This window comes from Borostomias antarcticus (assembly GCF_949987555.1).
Source record: "Borostomias antarcticus genome assembly, chromosome: 12".
Lineage (NCBI taxonomy): Eukaryota > Metazoa > Chordata > Actinopteri > Stomiiformes > Stomiidae > Borostomias > Borostomias antarcticus.
In genome coordinates this window covers 17,306,753-17,328,119 of record NC_140245.1, presented here as the reverse complement: position 1 = coordinate 17,328,119, position 21,367 = coordinate 17,306,753, and the positions used below count along the sequence as shown (strand labels likewise).

The 21,367-nt window shown below is 47.6% G+C and overlaps 1 protein-coding gene across 1 annotated transcript in view; it reads right to left on the bottom strand.

Annotated features, from left to right (window-relative positions):
* enah (ENAH actin regulator) overlaps positions 1-11,559 on the bottom strand; it is a gene marked incomplete at its 5' end in the record, with an annotated part of 80,155 nt that extends 68,596 nt beyond the window's left edge. Inside the window, one exon of the mRNA XM_084447470.1 lies at positions 11,456-11,559. Within this exon, the coding sequence (XP_084303596.1) occupies positions 11,456-11,559 (104 nt within the window). The remainder of the gene's footprint in view (positions 1-11,455) is intronic.
* Positions 11,560-21,367: the final 9,808 nt, after the last annotated feature.

Here is a 21,367-nt window from a genome sequence, read left to right as displayed (position 1 = left end):
ATTTGGAAACGAAAAGACATGTCCCTTATTGAATTGATAAGTGACGCACTTTGTTTCGTATTTTTGCAAATTGTATTATAATGAAAGTAACCGTACAGCTCTGAATGCTGCTGGCTGCATCTCTCTCTCTCTGCCTTTCTGCAACACGCGTCTTGTTGACCAATGAGAAGTGCTGTGTCCGTGTTGCTACGAGGATTCTGTTCTCATTGACCAGAGAAAAGAGCCGTCACTGTTGCTATGATACTCCTGCGACGCCGCACGACTTTCAGAAACATGGATACCGCGAACCGGTCAGTCAACTTTGCCGGTGCCTAAAAAGAGGAAATGCCTACAAAAGTACAAAACAGAATGGGAAAAGGAAAATGAATGATTGGAAGTTGTGCGAGACAACATAAATAAGGCCAACTGCACCGTCTGCCACCGCCAATTCTCCATTGGTCACGGTGGAATTACAGACGTGAAAAACAGCATGGATCGGGAGAACATCACAAAAAGAACGAGAGGCTTCGGAGTCAGGGAGCTCTTTCAAAGTTTCTGATTTGCCAGGCATCTCCAGCTGATATCATATAGCTCCATCTGATATGCTATGTATTAACATTGATTGTATTAAAAACCCAAATCTGGTTGACAGGCTAGCAGTGTTAGAGAAGCAAGCTACTCTGATCATACTGCTAGCTATCTAACATTAGAGAAGTTGAACCACAGTGTTGAGCAGGGGTGTGCAACTATCTATAGGCGTATTGTAGAATAAGTAGCTAAAGCTTTTGACTTGGTGTTCTCTTTAGCCTCCCACTGGCATAATTATTGAGAGCGAACATAGGTCTGGTCTCTCTTACTACGACCGACAGGTCTGGCATGCATCAGTCACTAACCAGGAGAAGGGAACTGATTCTGACTGTGCACCCACTAGCAAGTAAGCGACTGTTTTTACCATAGTGTAGCATACACAGACACAGTCCCGAAACGGGCTACAACACTGATTAACTACTATAGTAAAAATAATCAGTTTAAGTGCGATTTCCGGTGTGCATGAGCATGAAAGCAGCATAAAAAATGAGCTCCCCGACATTGATATTGAAAAAGCCCTGTAAATATAATAATTTATAACCCGTAAGACATTTTTAATTGGTAAAATAGGGCATTGACTATGACCAGAGGAAGAAATAAAAAATCAGCAAGAGGTGGGGAGCTTGACGTTGAGGAAAACGATGAACAATCTGAGCTAGCAGATGAGCTAACTGAGGAGCTAGCTGAGTCTGCAGTTGAAACAGCTGAGCTAACGAGTGAGAAAGCTAAGCTAGCGGGAAAACCGAACCAGAGTAACGTTTGCCAAAAAGAAGTGGGAAAGCAATGAGCCACCGAAAGTATGGCAGATCTAGAAATACGAGAGATACAGGACTTTCGTCGTGAAAATTCAGAAAGTCTGAAGGAAATGAAGGATGATATCGGAAAGGCAAACAGTAGGAGAGACGAAGTCGAAACACGTATAGTGGAATCGGAGGACCGTATTCAGAATCTAGAGGGTGCCACGTTGGAGCTAATCGAACTTCAAAAGCAGTTTGAGGCTAGACTAACGGACCAGGAGGGGCGGTCGAGAAGGGAAAACTCAGAGGTTGTGAGTATGGTTAGGCTAACAATCTGGAAACAAGTAGCTATTTTCTTTTATCATAGACACACATTCTCTTTGTTAAGTGTTTATTAAGTTTTATTTATTTATTTTTGATTATAGGGGATTTTGTGTGACAATCCAACTACAAAAAAGTTGGTGTTTATGTTTCCATTTCCAGTAATGTTATGCTTTAGGTTTACGGAGCAGTGTAACAATCTGAAAAATACTTAAACAGATTGTTCATGTCATCTGTCATTTGCATGTATAATTATGTTGGTTTATAGTAAAAACAAGAATAATACAAAAAAAAAGATGTTAGAGTGCATCATTTTTAAGGTTCATATAATATAATAGTGCCTGAGTAGTAAATAATATTCCATTTAAATAAGAAAATAAATAAATACCATATACATATATACAACCTATTACACATCTTACACGTTCAGACAGCTCATATAGGTACATACTAGTTCTATACAGGTAGTTTATATACTTTACATACATACTAGAGCCCGACTGATATCAGATTTTTGGGTCCGATACCAATACCGATTTAGGAGAGTCTTATCTGACCGATACCGATATTTTGGACCGATATATTTTAAAAAAAAAAAGTAAAAAAAATAACTAAAAAAAAAAAAAAGTAAAAAAAATAAATCAGGTTTACAGTTTTAAACATTTTTATGATTGTTATTATGATGATTATCATTATTATTATTGTTGTTATAAGACTAAATGTCAAGAGATGGACATCAGTGAATCTTTTCAGCCTACAGAATCTAGCTAGCCTTGTTTTGAGCACTTTGGAATGGAGTTGAATAGCCTACCAACTCCAACGGAGTCATGGGTTAAAGTTATCCGTCTCCACAACGGATTTCCGTCAATTGGACTTGAGAGCAGGGTTTCCATTGATTTCAATATACCGGACAAATGGGAGATATTCCGGTCATTATATTAGGATATCATCATAATAATATTATAGGTGTTTGTCGCTATATAGCTGTCTATTTCTCACCCAATACGATGTGTGTGCTATAGGTTAGGGTTTCGTGATTGGCATGATGTGTGTGATGACCTATTTATTAAACTTCTGGTTAATGGTGCGTTCGTTTGTGGTCGGACGTGGCAAGTCGCAAGTGGCAAAATACCTACCTCCGACCTGTGTGCATTCGAGCTATAGCGAATGATATGATGATGATATATGCTATTGACATCAGCCGGCAACTGGGGGCTGAGAAACATATCCGAATTTGCGACGAGGAAGTGTGAGTTCATGCAGCTTTTTATTTAATAATTCGTAGCAAGTCGCAATTTGCCACCTCCCAGTTATAAATTAATGGTCGAGTGATTATCAGTTGTAGGCTACTACCGAGGGGATCCTCTCTCCACGGAGATGTTTTTCCAGCGGGTGAACCACACTGCGCTTTCACTTTATTTAGAAGTTTGTTCCATACACCAAGAGGGTGCGTTAAAGCAGAGCCAAGCGGCAATCAAGCGCAATGTGGCCTATAGTGGTGTCGACTGCCCTGTCATTTGCTCTGATATTGGTTGTGTCAGATTAATTTTATTCTTAATTTAGGTTTGTGTCAATGTGCCTCTGAAAGTAGGCCTATTGCTCTCCTTCTCTCCATGCGTGCCATTGCTCTGTGTGTGTGGGTGGGGGGGTTAGAGCGCAGGGTTTTTTCCGCAACCCATGCGGAGTATAGTATAACGGAGAACAAACCCCATTGACTGGGTCTGGGGGGCGGTAGGCGAACAATTCAAACTGGTGGTTGTACAAGCCCTTTCAGGCATCATTCCTACTTGGCTCATATCGAGCTAAATTCGCCCAGACTTAAGTTAGACGCGAGCCTCTGAGCACAGCTTGCTATGTTTGTCTTGACTTGACACGTTTTGTAGCCCTCCGCTTACGTTACAAGCTAACTAATATCATTATCTCAGATTAAAAGAAGTGTGATGCATTCAATCACCATTTTATTTCAGCTGGTTATTTATTTGAGAACACAGCGATGTCCTCTGTAAATGTAGCGTTAGATCCATTTTCCCCTCATAACATCTTGCGGTAAGCAAAACTTCCACCTGCCTCACGGCCACTTGATAATAAGCTTGCTAGCCACCTCAAATAATTAACCAAATGTTACATAGCTCGCTCGATAATGAGGATTGATAAGCAGTGTGGTCGTAAACTTTCACAGGTTCATTGCTGAGTATTCGTAAATGTTCCAAACTGTGTAGTAAGTTAGTGCACATAATACAAACCTTCATTCATTACCGAAGGCACTGTCGGTAATACAGGGCAGGCACGTCGTCTTGACTCTTTGCTGTGGATATGGGAGGCACGAGTGTTGCAGTTCACTTGCATTAGAGCTCCCTCTACTGGATAATTGGAGAAATATCCTTTTTTTTTTTTTTTTTTTTACAGCGTTTACGTGGAAAATACAGGCGGAAATACGTTTTTTTTTTTTTAAATAGGGACATATCGGCTGCATAACGGCCGATACCGATGTTGTTAAAAAGGTCTAAAAACAGCCGATATATCGGCTCTTCCGATATATCGGTAGGGCTCTAATACATACATGTATACAGTGAAATCTTTTTGTCTTCTCTTTTACAGGCGGGTGCTGCTGAGCTGGCACATATATATCATATGGTGAAGCACAACTTGAGCTACGACAGTTCTGACTGGAGGATGAAGCTTACTCTCCTTGAGTGACTCCCACATTGCCAAGAAGGTGTTCTGTGGGAGGACAAAGGCAGAGGCAGTGGTCACAGATGTGCTGTCCCCAAAGGCAGTAGAGGAGGCAATCAAGAAAGTAAAAAGTGCTGAGAATCCACATCCACTCCCATTCTCTCTACAAACGGGTGCCTCTAATAAGGGCAATTGCAAGATGTTTCCCTTGGCCATACTGAGGCTGATCTTGTGGAAGTATACTTCTCCTGTGCAATAATGTCCTGTCCCTCTTTGAAGAGGTGGTCAAAAAAGCTGAAGAGGGATGACACCATATCTGCTGACCTCTATGCCATTATGGACTCTTTTCTGAGAAGATTAATCCAGAGATGATGGCTTCTATGGCTTCCTAACAAGACAAAGGCTCCAGCGTCTCTCACCATCTGATGCTGACCCTGCCAGGCAGGAGTTTACAGCCCTCTTAAACACTGCCATCAGTTACTGTATGTCCAAAAATCCTTCAACTTTTCAGAGGACAACTGGCGCTTTCATGCACAGCCCCTCTGGCTTCCAGGTGCCATGACACTGTACCATGCTGTTGTATAAAGGTTGTACTGTACATTAGTGTATATTTTCGGACTGATCAGAATTGATTGTGTCTGTGTTTTCTGATGTAGCCTAACTTAAGTGTGTTATTGATTACTGTAATGTAACTGTCAAGCACCAGCGGTTAGTAACCCTAACCCTAACCCATAGCCTACAGTGGGACAGTCATATCTGTCAAATCATATCTTGATGGATGAGCCCTACAATGAGTGTGTGACCACGAACAGCATTCTACAATGCCTCTCAGAGAATCAGGAGTGGGTGTGTGAGATGCATTTTCTAAATCTGTTCAAATTTCATGCTGGCTTAAGAGATTGTCAGTATTCTACCCTTGTCCTCTATGTTAAACTCTGAAGACGATTCTAAACCTGTGTGCATTCTATTGTCGGAGGGTCTGATGGTATAAAGTTGCAATGAGTCTGTTCATCCTCATGTTATGGGAACTTTTTACTAGGAACTTTGTTGCTATGTATTGTAAAATGTGCTTAACATAAACTAAGATATTCTTCTCTGAATGATCTTCCAGGTGTCCAAGTGAACAGCTGAGAGGTGGAGGCAGTTGTCCAGGCAGCCGACCGTCCAGACATCCGGGCTGAGGGTCCTCTGTCCTCAGCATCCTGTCCTCTAGGCTACTGGGTACAGTATGTGGAGAGGATTTTCTCTTCAATGAAAAATAAATGGACAGAACACGTGTTCTGTTGCACTGATGAAGAGTGAGCTGACCGTCACTTTGAATTATGAAATGTCTTGCTCAGGAGTTTCACACTGCAGCTCAGGAGGATAAATGACTGCTTGCTGCTGCAAGAGATCAAAAAAGTACAAGTGGAAAAAAATAGGCCTTCACCAAACTCAGAGCAAATAGGCCTTCACCAAACTCAGAGCAAATAGGCCTTCACCAAACTCTGAAACACTGTGTTTTGAGGAAACACTGACTTGAGCTAACACTATGAAATTGAGCTTGTTTGTGAAATACATACATTTTAAATGATTAATTGTTCCTTTGTTCAGATGTCTTGATAAGATCTGTACAGTACAAAGTACTGTTGGTAGGCTACACAAGTGAACTCTATATAAATTATTTTTATTATATTAACGTATAACTTATTATAATATATATATTATATTATTATTGATATGAAGTGTAGTCATGACTTTTGATGCACAAAAACATGCTTTTTGTTGTTGTTTTGCATGCTTTTTGTTGTTGTTTTATTCTAAAGAATGACAACATACTATTTTATTCTTTAAATTGAATAAATTCATTTATTTGCACTACTATACTGTTTTTTTTCACTGACAAAAATACATTTATAGAATGACGTTATTTATTGCTGAAAAATACAACACGGATCAAATTCAGGTGTGTGTATTTGTCTCTTGTGCACGGGCCTATAGGCAAAGTATATGGTATGAATGGGGCTTCTTACAACCCAGTATTTGTTATGCACATGTGACCCCCCTCGCCGCATCCCCCCCATGGGCTCCTCAGTCTTGCAGCTACAACAGAACAAAGACAACGTCTGGCTAGAATAGTCCAACACTAGCATGCCTCAGCTATAGCTACAGTAGCGCCCAGAATAACTGCAACACCTGGAGGGCGTAATTGTGTTGGTGATGCTGTGACTGTCAGTGGGATTCCTTGTGTGCCGCTTGCACAGGGACTCCTGACACCTGGTTCTTTCACCTCAATCAGTCTATGGTTCAGAGGAAGTTTTTCTGAACGAGACGAATTCTGTAACTGTGTGAAAGGAAGCTAGATCATGGAGTGAAACCCAGAGTGCAGCAGTACATGAATTCTGATCAACAGAAATCCAGGAACAACCTGTTCTTCTCAATGAATATCATTTAGTGTGTGTGTGTGTGTGTGTGTGTCTGTGTGTGTATGTGTGTGTGAACGCGTGTGTGTATGTGTGTGTGTATGCGTGTGTGTGTGTGTGTGTGTGTGTATGCGTGTGTGTGTGTGTGTTCTCCCTGGCATCTCAGTGTGAGAGGGAGCAGAAAATAGATTCATCCGTGTAATAACACCCTCTCAGAGAGACTATCAATCTGCCATACAGACTGGTGAGAGGGTGTGACTGACAAGGTGACGCTCGAGTGTGACATGCATGACAGCTCCTCAGGTCTAGCAGTGTGTGTGTGTGTGTGTGTGTGTGTGTGTGTGTGTGCTGAAGTCATGTCTTCCTTGGCATTTTCCTACTGCTTTCCCTCAGTCTTTTTATAGGCTGGGAAACCACAATCATCACCTTAGCAACACTACCCGTGAACGTGGGTGGATTTTTATGTGGATCCCTTCTGGGAGGACGAGGAGAGAGAGAGAGAGAGAGGAAGAGAGAGAGAGGGAGGGAGAGAGGGGATGGAGAGAGAGAGAGAGAGAGAGAGAGAGAGAGAGAGAGAGGGGGGGGGGGATGCAGAGAGAGAGGGAGAGAGAGAGAGAGAGAGAGAGAGAGAGAGGGAGAGAGAGAGGGAGGATGAGGAGAGAGAGAGAGAGAGGGAGAGAGAGAGGGAGGATGAGGAGAGAGAGAGAGGGAGAGAGAGAGAGGGAGGGGAGGATGAGAGGAGAGAGAGAGAGAGAGACCTAGATGGAACCATTCATCTCAATATTTCACAAATACACACCCACAAGCACAGCCACATAGGCCAGGAAAAGAGCAGATTGAAGGATACAGGCCCGTCATCTCTGATAGGTCGGACGGTCACCCCCACCAACCCCCACCACGGTACAGTCACCAGCAACTACCTGTCTGCTCCTCACCCCCCAAACCCCCAACCCCCCCCCGCCATGCGCTTCCGCTCCGATACCAGCAGAGCCCCCAGAACAGAACAGCACTGTTGCACGGATGACTTAAAAATACACACCACTCACTGCTATGACTCATCCACAACCCCAGACTGGTGGAACAGAGAGAGAGAGAGAGAGAGAGAGAGAGAGAGGGAGAGAGAGAGAGAGGGAGAGAGAAAGAGGGAGAGAGAGAGAGAGAGGGGAAGTGCCAAATTCATTCATGCTGCTAGCTGCCTAGGCAGAACAATGTGATGCATCATCGCTGTAAAAACAGCCCAGTGTGTGTGTGTGTGCGTGTGTGTGAGATGCCAGCTCGTCGAGGTGTATATCAGCCCCTGGCGCACAGCCAGAGCGTCCAGCAGACAGGGGTCAGCGAGCTCTAATGGCTTAAGAGCTCAACTACCTTTAGGTCCATTTCAACGTGACGCTCATGCTGAGACTGGGTCTGGGGGGGCCGATGTGGACCCCTGCTGGGATCAACAGATAGTTCATCTGATTGGTCTGACATTTGACTTCACCATGGAAACCGGAGCCGTGGCGTGCTAGCCTGCTGGGGGGAGGGGGGGGGGGGGCGGCGGGAGACCCTGTAGGGGGTCTGTGACTCACAGGAGGGGCCAGACTGAGCCGAGCTCCACAGAGCGAGTTCATCCTAACAGAGCAGCACAGACGGGTTCCTCCACCAGAGCGACAGACTGCAAACGCTGATGGAGAGAAAGCTAATGAAGGAACTGAGAGAAACGTTGTTGGAAGGGTCATAAAACCGCCTCCCACCTCAGGGCCACACCCCAGGTCCTGCACAGTCACAGAGGGCTCTGTGTGTGCGTGCTTAGACACACAGGTCAGTGTTCAGAGTAGCGGTGTGTCCAGAGTGGCAGGCAGGTGAGAACGTGTGGCCGGAGTGCTAACTGGTCCCCGTTCCTCCAGCAGGGGGGCGGCCATTCAGCCTGGAACACACAGGAGCCTCATGGGGAACAGCAGAGAACAGAGAGCTCTGCTAGCCGTCAGATCACACACACACACACACACACACACACACACACACACACACACACACACACACACACACACACACACACACACACACACACACACACACACACACACACACACACACACACACACACACACACACACACACACACACACACACACACACACACACACACACACACACACACACACACACACACACACACACACACACACCTGGAAACAGCCCCTACTAGGGCCACATAGACTCATAGCTCTCACACAACTCTGGCTGGTTGGCCCTGGTTTCTGATTCCACACATGCCATGTGTCTGACACACACACACCTACAAATACGCGCGTGCGCGTGTACACACACGCACACGCACACGCACACGCACACACACACACACACACACACACAGCTGGTCTGCACGGCATGTATGAACCCCCAGCCCCTGGTTTAAATCAGTGTCAGGCTCTTTCAGCTGTTGTTGTTGCCAAGCAGAACCAGGTTGATGCAGAGATGTTCAGCGAGGCCAGACTGCCCTCTCCTCCATCCCAACTAAACACAGAGGAGCCTCAGAAACACAGAAATACACCCAAACCAAACCCTCCTCCCTCCTTCCAGAACGCCACAATCCCTGAAGAGCACTTCCCATTCCCCCCCAAGAACACTTCAGCTGGAACGAGATTCTCCTCCAGTCTGCTGAAGTCAAGAGTCTACACACATACACCGGCCTGGCATGTTAGCAAACACACGGCAATATTTCACCAGATTGCTTGAAGGTATGTTTATGGCATGAGATGAGTCCTAGCAGTGAGCTGAGCTGCAGACGTCGCCTAGAAAAAAGGCAGGGAGACTCCTCACAACAACAACAACAACAACAGGATGGATGATCCGTCTATAAAACAGGACCAGCTGTAATCTGACTGAGTGTGTCTCCACTGAGCAGGGTTAGAGGTGTAGAATCTACCATCTCTCATCTACCTCTCCCATGACCAGGTGGATGATGATAATCATCCTTCACTCATAAACCTGTGGTATCCTCTACCTGCACTAGTGTTGCACGGTGTATCGATACTAGGAAAGTACCGCGATACTCTGTCGTCAAAAACGGTACAATACCCAAATTAAAAGTATCAATACTTTAAAAAGAAAGTGTTTTAATAAGAGCCGTATATATTGAGTCGCGTTCATGCGACAGTGAAGCCGTGTTTGTTTATAGGCTATAGCGCTCTGCTTCTCTCTCCCAAGATCCCCGAGTCGCGGGGCAGTATGTGTGTGTGTGCGCGTGCTCTCTCTCTCTCTCCTCGCTCTCTCACTCTGCAGCGAGCAGCGCAACAGTTTTCCCCCCTCATATGCACGCAGCATGTTCGAGAGGACGGTAGCTAATCTGAGATGACTACAAGTACAAATGTCGACCGTCCACAGCTTGTCAATAAAGCTGATGCGTGCTGCGAAATCTGGCATATTTTGCTTACAGAGCCGACAGTGAGGGCAAGCCCACGGACATTACAAAGCCCATCTGTAAACAATGCTACAAATCTATACAAACCAAGGGAGCCAATACGACCAACCTGGCAAAGCATCTTGCAGACAGACATGCCGACTTACACAAACAATTCAAAGAGCGACAGGTTAGTGAATGTGCTAGAAGATAAGATACACACCAGTACTAAGCAACACCAGTACTGTATACAACCGAAGGATATTTAGCCTACCTTCTATTTCAATGTATGAATGCACAATGCATTTATTGCACCAGATGATGGCTAGAGAAGCTAATTTTCATCCGTAGCATGAGACTTTTAGCTAGCATAGCTGCAGCCTGGCTGCAAGCCTACTGTAGCTCTCTGCCTAGCGCAAGTGTGACAAAAAAAATCTATACCTGCTCCGACCTCCTAGAGCGAGAGAATTGTTAACCGTGAGACAATTATCTCTTATGATAATATGGAATAGCAAAAATGCTTCAATAGGCCTGGGTTAATTAATAATAATAATAATAATAAGCTTTTCAAGTTCTTCTGATTATCTCACGGTTTGCAACAACATAGGCATAATTTATTGATTTCTCCCCACACAAACAGATGCCAGCACAATCCCAAACCACCCAATCGAGGCAGCCTTCCCTTCCAGCTGTGTTTGAAAGCTACAGGAAATATGATAAAGACTCAAAAGATGCAAAAAGACTGAACAGAGCACTAAAGAAGGACAACAATTCAATGTCATCTATTATTCCATTACTTTTCCTTATGTTTTAGATTTTCGCCGTGGTATCGTTTCGGTATCAGTATCGAGATATTTTGGGCAGGTATCGTATCGAAGTCATAATTTTGGTATCGTGACAACACTAACCTGCACTGTCTGCTGTTCACAGTCAAACACCAGCGCCGCGTTCAGGAGACCCAACACTTTCAGCCTCTACTTGAATGTGCAACTGATAGATGAGAAAAAACAGTGTACCGATAGAATAACGTATGGAGTACTCTACACCTCCAACACAGAGAGAAAGAGAGAGAGAGAAAGAGAGAGAGGGAGAGAGAGAGGGAGAGAGAGAGAGAGAGAGAGAGATGGAAAGAGGACTATATAGCAGGTAGGTTGCTATATAGTTAGTAGGTTGCTATAGTTATTAGTATGTTATGCTTCACTTTGCCTTCAGCACTAGATTATGCTCTTAGTCACTTGTTTTAGAAAGGAGATGCACTTGTGAGCTTTGGCAAGTAGTAATACACTGGCTACGTCCGCTAAATGACTGGAGTGTAAATGTAAAGTAATGTAATGTAAGGTAGGCAGCCTGGCTGGCAGTAGGCAGGTACATACCGGTACATCTCCAGTTTCATGTCCATTTTGGAAGAGAAGAGGCATCTTTCATTGAGGATGGAGCTGGCAGCCTGGCAGGGAGTGCTGGAGCACTGGAGCTGCATGATTCTACCCTCCCTGGAGACCCCTGTTCCTCCTCCTCCTCCTCCTCCTCAGCCCTCACCACTCCGCTACCGTTCCCAATACCAGCTACCGACTGTCCCTCCCTCTCTCCCTGTCTCTCTCTCCCTCTCTTTCTCCCGCTCTCTCTTTCTGTATCCCTCTCTCTCTCTCTCTCCCTCTCTCTCTCTCTCTCTACCACCGTGTGGGAGTCATGGCGACGTGGCATGCCCCTTCCTTGAAATGCATCATCCAGCGATCCATCGTCTAGCGGTGGTGGTTTCTGTCAGTCAGGGTTGCTCCTCTTCCAACGTCTGAACACCACTCTCCACTATGGTGGTGGGTAACCAGGCAACAGGCGGGCGGTGCTGATGCGGTCGTTAGGGAATAGGAAGGAGCCGTGGAGACAGATCAGCTCTCAGCACCGGTGCGCACCCTCTCCATCCTACCACCTCCCCTCTCGCTCAGGCTACACATCTCTCCTACTCTCTCTCCTCTCTCTGCCAATCTCTCTCCTTTCTCTCTCTCTAGCTCTCTCTCCTCTCTGATTCTCTCTCCCTCTCCTCTCTCTGTTTCTCTCCTCTCTCTGCCTGTTTTTTTCTCTCTCTCTACCACACCAAGTCCTTTCATCTCCCTCTCGCTCCATATCTCTCTCCCTCAAACCCCTCCTCCCTCCCCCCCCCCCCCTCTCTCTCTCTCTCTCTCTCTCTCTCACATGATAAGACTTATGATAATAAGTAGCTAGAATTAGCTGTGTTTGGTGGCATTTTAACAAGGCTTAGCCAGGCATCCCAACACACTCATTTCAGGTAATGATGATGATTATAGTACAGCTTCAACAACACATCAGTGCTGCTTAATACCACGTCCTGTCTCCTCATATCTAGTATCTAGCGACCAATACGTCATCGTACAGAGTTATGCTCATCTGTGTCAACAGCACATGCGCGCACACACAGACAGACACACACACACACACACACACACACACACACACACACACACACACACACACACACACACATCAACACTGATGCTGAGCTCAACTCAGGAGGTCCAGGAGACAGTCAAAAAACAGTTCAATCTCCTGAAGACGTTCTCTTCTTGTTTAAATAAACAAACGACGACAGTGTGAGATGTGCTTCTCTATAATCACTCATTAAATGAAGTCCCTCTGAAAGAGGTTCTCCATGTCTGTCTCCTCACACAGAGTGGGGTTCTCCTCACACAGAGTGGGGTTCTCCTCAGACAGTGGGGTTCTCCATGTCTGCGTTCCTCTGAGGAATGGTGTAATGATGACTGTAACCGGAATATTCCTGGGAGTTCCTTGTATCAATGAATAAAAGCTCTCACATGTTCCCTGTATCAATGAATAAAAGCTCTCACATGTTCCCTGTATCAATGAATAAAAGCTCTCACATGGAGCTTTTACTGTTCGTCACAGAAACCATGAGTCAAGCCTTGTCAAAACACTACTCTTACATTAAGAGCTGTTTTATTCAATTACAGCTGCACCAACAAGCTGAGAGAACACACACCATTCTAGACAGAGAGAGAGAGAGAGAGGCAGAGACACCTTGTCTGTGTGGCCATTTTGGGTTAAATGTCATCACAGAGAGTGATGACATTTAATTGAACACCTCTCTCTGTCTGACACGCACGCATGCATGCGCACACACACACACAGACACACACACACACACACACACACACACACACACACACACACTTCATAGGCTAAACGCACATGCATGCCCACACACACAGGCACACACACGCACGCACACATGCACACACTTACACAAACATGTTCAGAAGAGAGAGACAGAGAGACGCACACAGGAGAATGAGAAAAGGAGAGATAAGGCCACTGTCTGCAGCCCCATAAATGATTCATCTGTTCACCTCACAGAGCTGAGAGGAGAGAGGACATTATTCCCACTCTGCTGCTCCTCCACAAACCTCTGCTCACCAAACCTCTCCTCCAAACTCCTCTATTGAGCTCTGAAGATAGAACTTCACCCAGCTTTCCAAAGCAGGTAATTAGACTGCAGACGAAGGGAGAGAGTAGATACAGTAGATACGCAAAATATACTAATTATACAAACAAAGTCTATAAGATCAAGCTGTACGCGAGTGCCGTACCTACAGTGTCCCTAAAATCTTTATCCAAGCTGCTTCAGACATTGACAGGATCCGATCTCCAGTCTCAGTCTCTCTGGACGTCTGTCTGCTCGCCTGCTCTAACCTGGTCTAGCCTGGTCTAATGTGGTCTAACCTGGTCTAGCCTGGTCTAATTTGGTCTAGCCTGGTCTAACCTGGTCTAGCCTGGTCTAATGTGATCTGGCATGGTCTAACATGGTCTAGCCTGGTCTAACCTGGTCTAGCCTGGTCTAATGTGGTCTGGCATGGTCTAACCTGGTTCTAGCCTGGTCTAACCTAGCCTGGTACGACCATCCCGTTCTCGCGAGCTCACATTCAGTTTCACTAATGCAGAACGGTCTGGCCTTCGCCTCCTCCAGAGCGATTTCCCCAAAATCCAGACCATACCGGGCCAATCAGGGACTGCGTTTTAACTGTTGTTCCGTACCACAGTGGAAAGCAGCCCCTGATTGGTTCGTGTCCCTGCCGCTCGCTAAACAAACATGGCGGCTCCGGAAGCAACGAGTGGTAACGTTAACGTTAGAAGAATAAACACAGCTATAAGTGCAGTTATTGCAGAAATAGACTTAATCACAACACTTAAACAAGAACAAGAGTATGCACTAGCGCTGGAAAAGACGTTTTTGCCGTTCTTCCGACTGGATTTGGCAAAAGTTTGCTGAACGCTGATTGGCTGAAGGTGTTTGTCTGTCAAAGCAAGTACCCCCTCCCACATAATCGCTCTCTATGGGGCGAAGGCCAGACCGGTATTGTGGAGCGAAGCAGTGAGCTCGCTAGATCGGGATGGTCATACCAGGCTAGGTCTAACCTGGTTCTAGCCTAGTCTGGTTCTAGCCTGGTCCAACCTGGTTCTAGCCTAGTCTGGTTCTAGCCTGGTCTAACCTGGTTCTAGTCTGGTCTGGTCTAACCTGGTTTACCTGGTTCTACCTGGTCTGGCCTGGTCACTTTAACTGTCTCTCTCAAACACACACAGACACACACACACTTAACTGTCTCTCTCAAACACACACACACACACGCACCCACACACACAATCTAACTGTCTCTCAAACAAACACATACACACATACACACTCCATCTAGGAGATCAGTGACATCCTCCTGATCACCTACCCCACTTCCAGCTGTGTCCCCTGACATCACAGCCTCTGAAATCAATATCCCTTTAACTGCCCTTTCCCCCACACCACTGAGCCCACATCAATCACAGCCGCCCTCCCCTTTAATCCAACCGCCTCAACCTCTCCTCCACTGTCTCACATCTGAGCGTTTATGTATGTGTGTGTTTATATGTGTGTATGTGTTTATGTGTGCATGTTTGTAAGAGAAACAAACATTGGAGGGAGATGATGACGAAGCAGTCAGTACTCCTCTTCTCTCCCGCCCTCTATGGGTCAAAGGTCACGGGTGACCAGAGTGACAGGCAGCCTAGCAACAGCCCAGTGAAAGAACAGAGTGAGAGAGAGAGAGAGAGGGAGAGACGGATAGAGAGCTACAGAGAGAGAGAGAAGAAAGAGAGACAGACAGAGAAAGAGAGAAAGAGACAGAGAGCGAGACAGACAAAGAAAGACAGAGAGAGAGACAGAGAGAAGAGAGACAGAGAGAGAGAGAGAGAGACAGAGAGAGAGAGAGACAGAGAGAGAGAGAGACAGAGAGAGAGAGACAGACAAAGAAAGACAGACAGACAGACAGACAGACAGACAGACAGACAGACAGACAGACAGACAGACAGACAGACAGACAGACAGACAGACAGACAGAGAGAGAGAGAGAGAGAGAGAGAGAGGACAACATGCAGCCCAGTGGCTCTTCTCCCCTCTTAGCTCTTTTCCACCAAAGGAACTCTGGTTCGTGAACCGGTTCGTTTCAAAATTCCTGGAACCTTAGTTCTGTCCAGAGAACGGGCCCGTGTTTCGACCAGTTTTGAGCCGAACTGTTGTACGTCAGCCCACGCCCATGATGTCGTCATGGGAACACACACTCCTGTAACCAGTCTGATCACACTGAGAACACACACTCCTGTAACCAGTCTGATCACACTGAGAACACACACTCCTATAACCAGTCTGATCACACTGAGAACACACACTCCTATAACCAGTCTGATCACACTGAGAACACACACTCCTATAACCAGTCTGATCACACTGGGAACACACACTCCTGTAACCAGTCTGATCACACTGAGAACACACACTCCTGTAACCAGTCTGATCACACTGAGAACACACACTCCTATAACCAGTCTGATCACATTGAGAACACACACTCCTGGAACCAGTCTGATCACACTGGGAACACACACTCCTGGAACCAGTCTGATCACACTGAGAACACACACTCCTGGAACCAGTCTGATCACACTGGGAACACACACTCCTGGAACCAGTCTGATCACACTGAGAACACACACTCCTGGAACCAGTCTGATCACACTGAGAACACACACTCCTGGAACCAGTCTCCTCACACTGAGAACACACACTCCTGTAACCACAATGCTGCCTACGGAACCACAGAGGGAGAGAGTCAGAGATTTTGTCAACGAGAAAGAGACATTGAGAGAGAGAGAGAGAGAGAGAGAGAGAGAGAGATGAGAGAGAGATGAGAGAAGAGAGGGAGAGAGGTGAGGGAGGGAGAGGCAGAGACATTGAGAGAGCGAGAGAGAGAGAGAGAGAGAGAGAGAGAGAGAGAGAGAGCGAGACAGACATTGAGAGAGAGAAAGGAGACGGAGGGAGAGAGACAGAGAGAGGAAAGAGGAGGGGCGAGAGGAGAGAGAAGGGGAGAGAGGAGAGAGAGAAGAGAGGGAGGAGAGAGGAAGGAGAGAGAGAAGAGAGGGAGGCATAGCAAAGAGTCAGGAAGTGTCAGGTAATTTAATGGAAGGAGGAGGAGGAGGGGATGGAGGGCTGGAGAGAGACAGATGGAGAGAGGGATGGAGAGAGACAGATGGAGAGAGGGATGGAGAGGGAGAGAGATGGAGAGAGGGACGGAAAGAGATGGAGAGAGGGATGGAGAGAGAGACGAAGAGAGGGATTAGGTTTGTGTTAGAGTAGAAACAGCTGTTAAACTTGGACGTGCCTTCCTTGGTGGTGAACATAACCCTGTCTACTGTAAGACCAGCCCCCCCCCCACCAGGAGTGGTGTGTCTATATTGAGAGCAGCTCAGTTTTTATCAGCAGAGTAAATCACTGAAATGGCTGCAGCCTGACGCCTGCTCTGACGGTACTAGAGAGAGAGAGAGAGAGAGAGAGAGAGGGGGGGGGGGGGGAGAGGGAGAGAGAGAGAGAGGTAGGGGAGAGAGAGAGAGAGGAAGAGGGAGAGAGAGAGGGAGGGAGGGAGGGAGGGGGGGAGGGAGAGAGAGAGGGAGGGAGGGAGGGAGGGGGGGAGAGAGAGAGGGAGAGAGAGAGAGGGAGGGGAGAGAGAGAGAGGGAGAGAGAGGGAGGAGAGAGAGAGAGGGAGAGAGAGGGAGGGGAGAGAGAGAGAGAGAGGGAGGGAGAGAAACAGAGAGAGAGAGGGAGGGAGAGAAAGAGAGAGATGGAGGGAAGAGAGAGAGAGAGAGGGAGAGAGAGAGGGAGAGAAAGGGAGGAAGAGAGAGAGAGGGGAGAGAGAGAGAGAGGGAGGGAGAGAGAGAGGGAGAGAGAGGGAGGGAGAGAGAGAGGGAGAGAGAGGGGAGAGAGAGAGAGGAAGAGGGAGAGGTGGGGGTAGGGTTAGGGTTACACACACACACACACGCAGGTTGTCAGGTTTTATATTACAGTCATGGTGATCAAGGCATGTAGGGAGCTGTCTGCCGCTGTCCATGGAAGGCTGGAGGAAGCTCTGTTGAGGTCCAGACCAGGCCAGGTCCACCCCAGGTCCAGACCAGGCCAGGTCCACCCCGGGTCCAGACCAGGCCAGGTCCACCCCGGGTCCAGACCAGACCAGGCCCACCCCGGGTCCAGACCAGGCCAGGTCAGGCCCACCCCGGGTGCAGACCAGATAAGAACAGAGTCTGACGGTCAGTCTCTGCTGATAATCACCTTCATCATCATCACCTTCAAACTAAAGCAAGATGACTATGTGTTTCTGCTAACAGATGACATCACCCAACTACCAGCTGCAGTCACCTGCCCACCCACCAATCAGAGAAGCCCAGCATGCCTCAGGCCTGCATCACTGGACCAATCAGAGAAGCCCAGCGTGCCTCAGGCCTGCATCCCTGGACCAATCAGGAGAGAATGGGAAACACACTCAGGCTGCGTTCCGAATCGCATACTTCTACTTCTTACTACCAGTACCTACTACAGCTGCCCTTAGAAAGTACGTACTTTGCAAGCAGTAGGCATCCAATTGGGACATACTACCTTGTCATAACATTGCGCCTTGAAATTTGCCCACATCCGTCGCTGTCCATAACGCGACATTCGTCTACAGCTGTCAACTCGCGCATGTGACGCACATTACCGCTGCGCAAAGGATTGTGGGTCAGAATAGCCAGAAAAGCCTGCTGGCGTGCATACTGCAAAATACGACCGGATGTAGTAGGACATCCTGGTACTTTTGCCATACTGCATGTGGCATACTATGTATTGGGACATACTACATTCTGTTTTGGCTTACTATATAGTAGGGTAGTAGGCGATTCGGAACGCAGCCCCAGTCATGTGAAGAACGGGCTGAACAAGGTCAGGCCAACAGCAAGTAGTCACATGATCACATCACATGATCACATCACGCAGCAGAAACAAGGTTTTTTTTTTTTTTTTTAATTTAACCTTTATTTTACCTGGGAATATTCCTGGTAAAATAAAGGTTAAATTAAAAATTAAAAATTATCTGTCAACTCTGGATGAAACGACCCTAGCACCCTGCCTCCACCTACACACACACACACACACTAGCGCCCATCCTCCATCTGTTCCTGTCACAACAGCATATGGCTACGTGTCCAATTGACTGTTGCTGGGGCTGACGCGCGCACGCACACACACACACACACACACACACACACACACACACACACACACACACACACACACACACACACACACACACACACACACACACACACACACACAGGAGGAGACAACAGAGGGGGCTTTTTTGAAATATAGCAGGGAAGGACAAAACACACACACACAGCTACAGAAATTAAGCTGAATTGATTCCACACTGTGGGAAGGTTACACATCAGCAGCTGATCAATGTGCTCTGTTGAACGTGCATACTGTAAACTACAGGCCCTGAGCACGTCATTAACCCTGCTCATGTTCAGTAGTAATGTAAAACACTACCATACAGCCTACCACTAAGCACATGACTCAAAACACACACACACACACACGCCCGGGGGAATGACTTGGCTGAAGGGTTTTCCATGTACAGTGGCTGGACTGAGCCGACTCTGGGAGAAAGTGCCGTGTCACTCTGTCCTGGAGAAACTCTATCCAACAGCTCTGACTCAGTCTATAAATATGAGCCATTCTGCTGTGTTAGGGAAACTGTACTAGACTGAGGGGTCCATTTAGTCTAGAAGAACAGGGAGGGACCGGAGGAGAAGAGAGGAGGAGAAGAGAGGAGGAGAGGAAAGGAGAGGAGGAGAGAGGACAGGAGAAGAGAGGAGAGGAGAAGAGAGGAGGAGAGGACAGGAGAAGAGAGGAGAGGAGAGGAGGAGAGAGGAGAGGACAGGAGAAGAGAGGAAGAGAGGAGACGAGAGGAGGACAGGAGAGGAGAAGAGAGGAGGAGAGTACAGGGGGAGAGGAAAAGGGAGGAGAGGGGAGTGGGCACAGACAGACTAAGGCTAATCCAAACTGGGCATCCGAGTCACTGTGTTAAGCGCTGATCTATGTTTGAGCAGATGTAGGAGAGAGGAGCAGAGGAGGGGAGGTGAGAGAGGAGCAGCAGGAGGGGAGGTGAGAGAGGAGCAGAGGAGGGGAGGTGAGAGAGGAGCAGAGGAGGGGAGGTGAGAGAGGAGCAGCAGGAGCGGCCGCGCTGTTCAAACATAAGTCTACAGTCACCACAGGAGCTGATCCACGCTGGGCAACCACAGGGTCGGCCTCTCTCCTACTCCCTCACCCTCTGATCCAACCAACACACACACACACACACACACACACACACAACCAAGACTTACGAGTCACGAGTCATCTTGGCAGCGAAGGCAGCAGGTGATTTATCCAGCTCTTACACCTGAGAAGTAGACGGAGCTACCGGACACCACGCCTGCGCTTCCCGACCGCTCCCGTCCCGCTCGTCCGGTTCTGTCCTGACCCGCGTCAGAGAGAGCTGTCTAAGCGGCTGCCTGACCAGCAGATGAACTGTGACGGACGGGAGGGAGGCTCTAGCAGGCCTGCTGTGAGGACGCCTCCTCCCCCCCCTCCTCCCTTCAGCCAGGGCTAAAATAAGACAGGAAGCCAGGGAGGGGGGGGGGCACCCCACCCTGAAGAATGCCCCCCTGGACCAGGAATAAACATGCTGACGGACAGGAGCTTTGGGCTCCGGGCTATTCCGGGGGAGTTTTGAGCAAGCTCCTCCCACCTCCTCCTTACCCCCCAACACCCCTGCCCCCCACCCCCCCCCCTCCCAGAGCGCCGGGCCAAGGGTGAGTCAGAGAGAGGGTTTAGCCGTGACGGAGCTGCGGCAGCTTCTGTAGGGTCTATATCTGGGCGTCTGAGTCCTGCTCTGACACCCACCACAGCAAAGGGATAACAGGTCTGAACCATCGGCTCTGACCTGACTGGCAGGGTAGCAGCTCTGCAGAGAAGACAGCTCAGAACGTCAGAGAATCATGAAGCACAGGAGGAAGGAGGAGTTGACAGAGTTTTTCCCAACTCTTCAACTACTGTTTCCATGAGTGAAGCCAATGACGTAATGCTGCAAGTGTGTCACATGTCACCCTGTCCCAAATGTAGGTCAGGCCTGTGTCAACCCTGTGGTGTGGTATAGGATCAGGACCGGTAGATCAACGCTGTGGTCTGGTATAGGACATGTAGGCCAACCCTGTGGTGTGGTATAGGATTGGTCAACCCTGTGGTCTGGTGTAGGACATGTAGGTCAACCCTGTGGTGTGATATAGGACTGGTCAACCCTGTGGTTTGGTATAGGACATGTACATCAACCCGGTGGTGTGGTATAGGACATGTAAATCAACCCTGTGGTATAGGATCAAGGGTCAGAGGTGTCCGTTGACTGGTCCCTAACACAGTGCTCCTAAATACGTTGTTGGTGTACCAGATAATCTACCGTTTTAATATGCCACCTGCTCTCAGAAACCACATATACATCCCCTCCGCCTGTCCTGACTGGCAATGACAGATGGGGGACGCCGTGAAGGGCAGTTGGTGTAAGATGTAAAACCGATCTGAAGTCAGTTGTGTAACGCTGAGAATAGTATGTGGAGAGGCAAGGCTGATCTGTGACCAGTGGCTCAGAGACTCCTCACAGTCCCACTGAGGAGGGTCGAAGGTCACAGGGACTTCTTTTGTTGTCATGGAGATGAGACAGCCCCACCATGAGTGTCACAAACACAACAAAGAGAGAGAGAGAGAGAGAGAGAGGAGAGAAAGAGGAGAGAAAGAGAGAGAGAGAGAGAGAGAGAGAGAGAGAGAGAGAGAGAGAGAGAGAGAAAAAGAGTTAAACCCTTTACACACAGTTCCCTGTACATTACTGGGA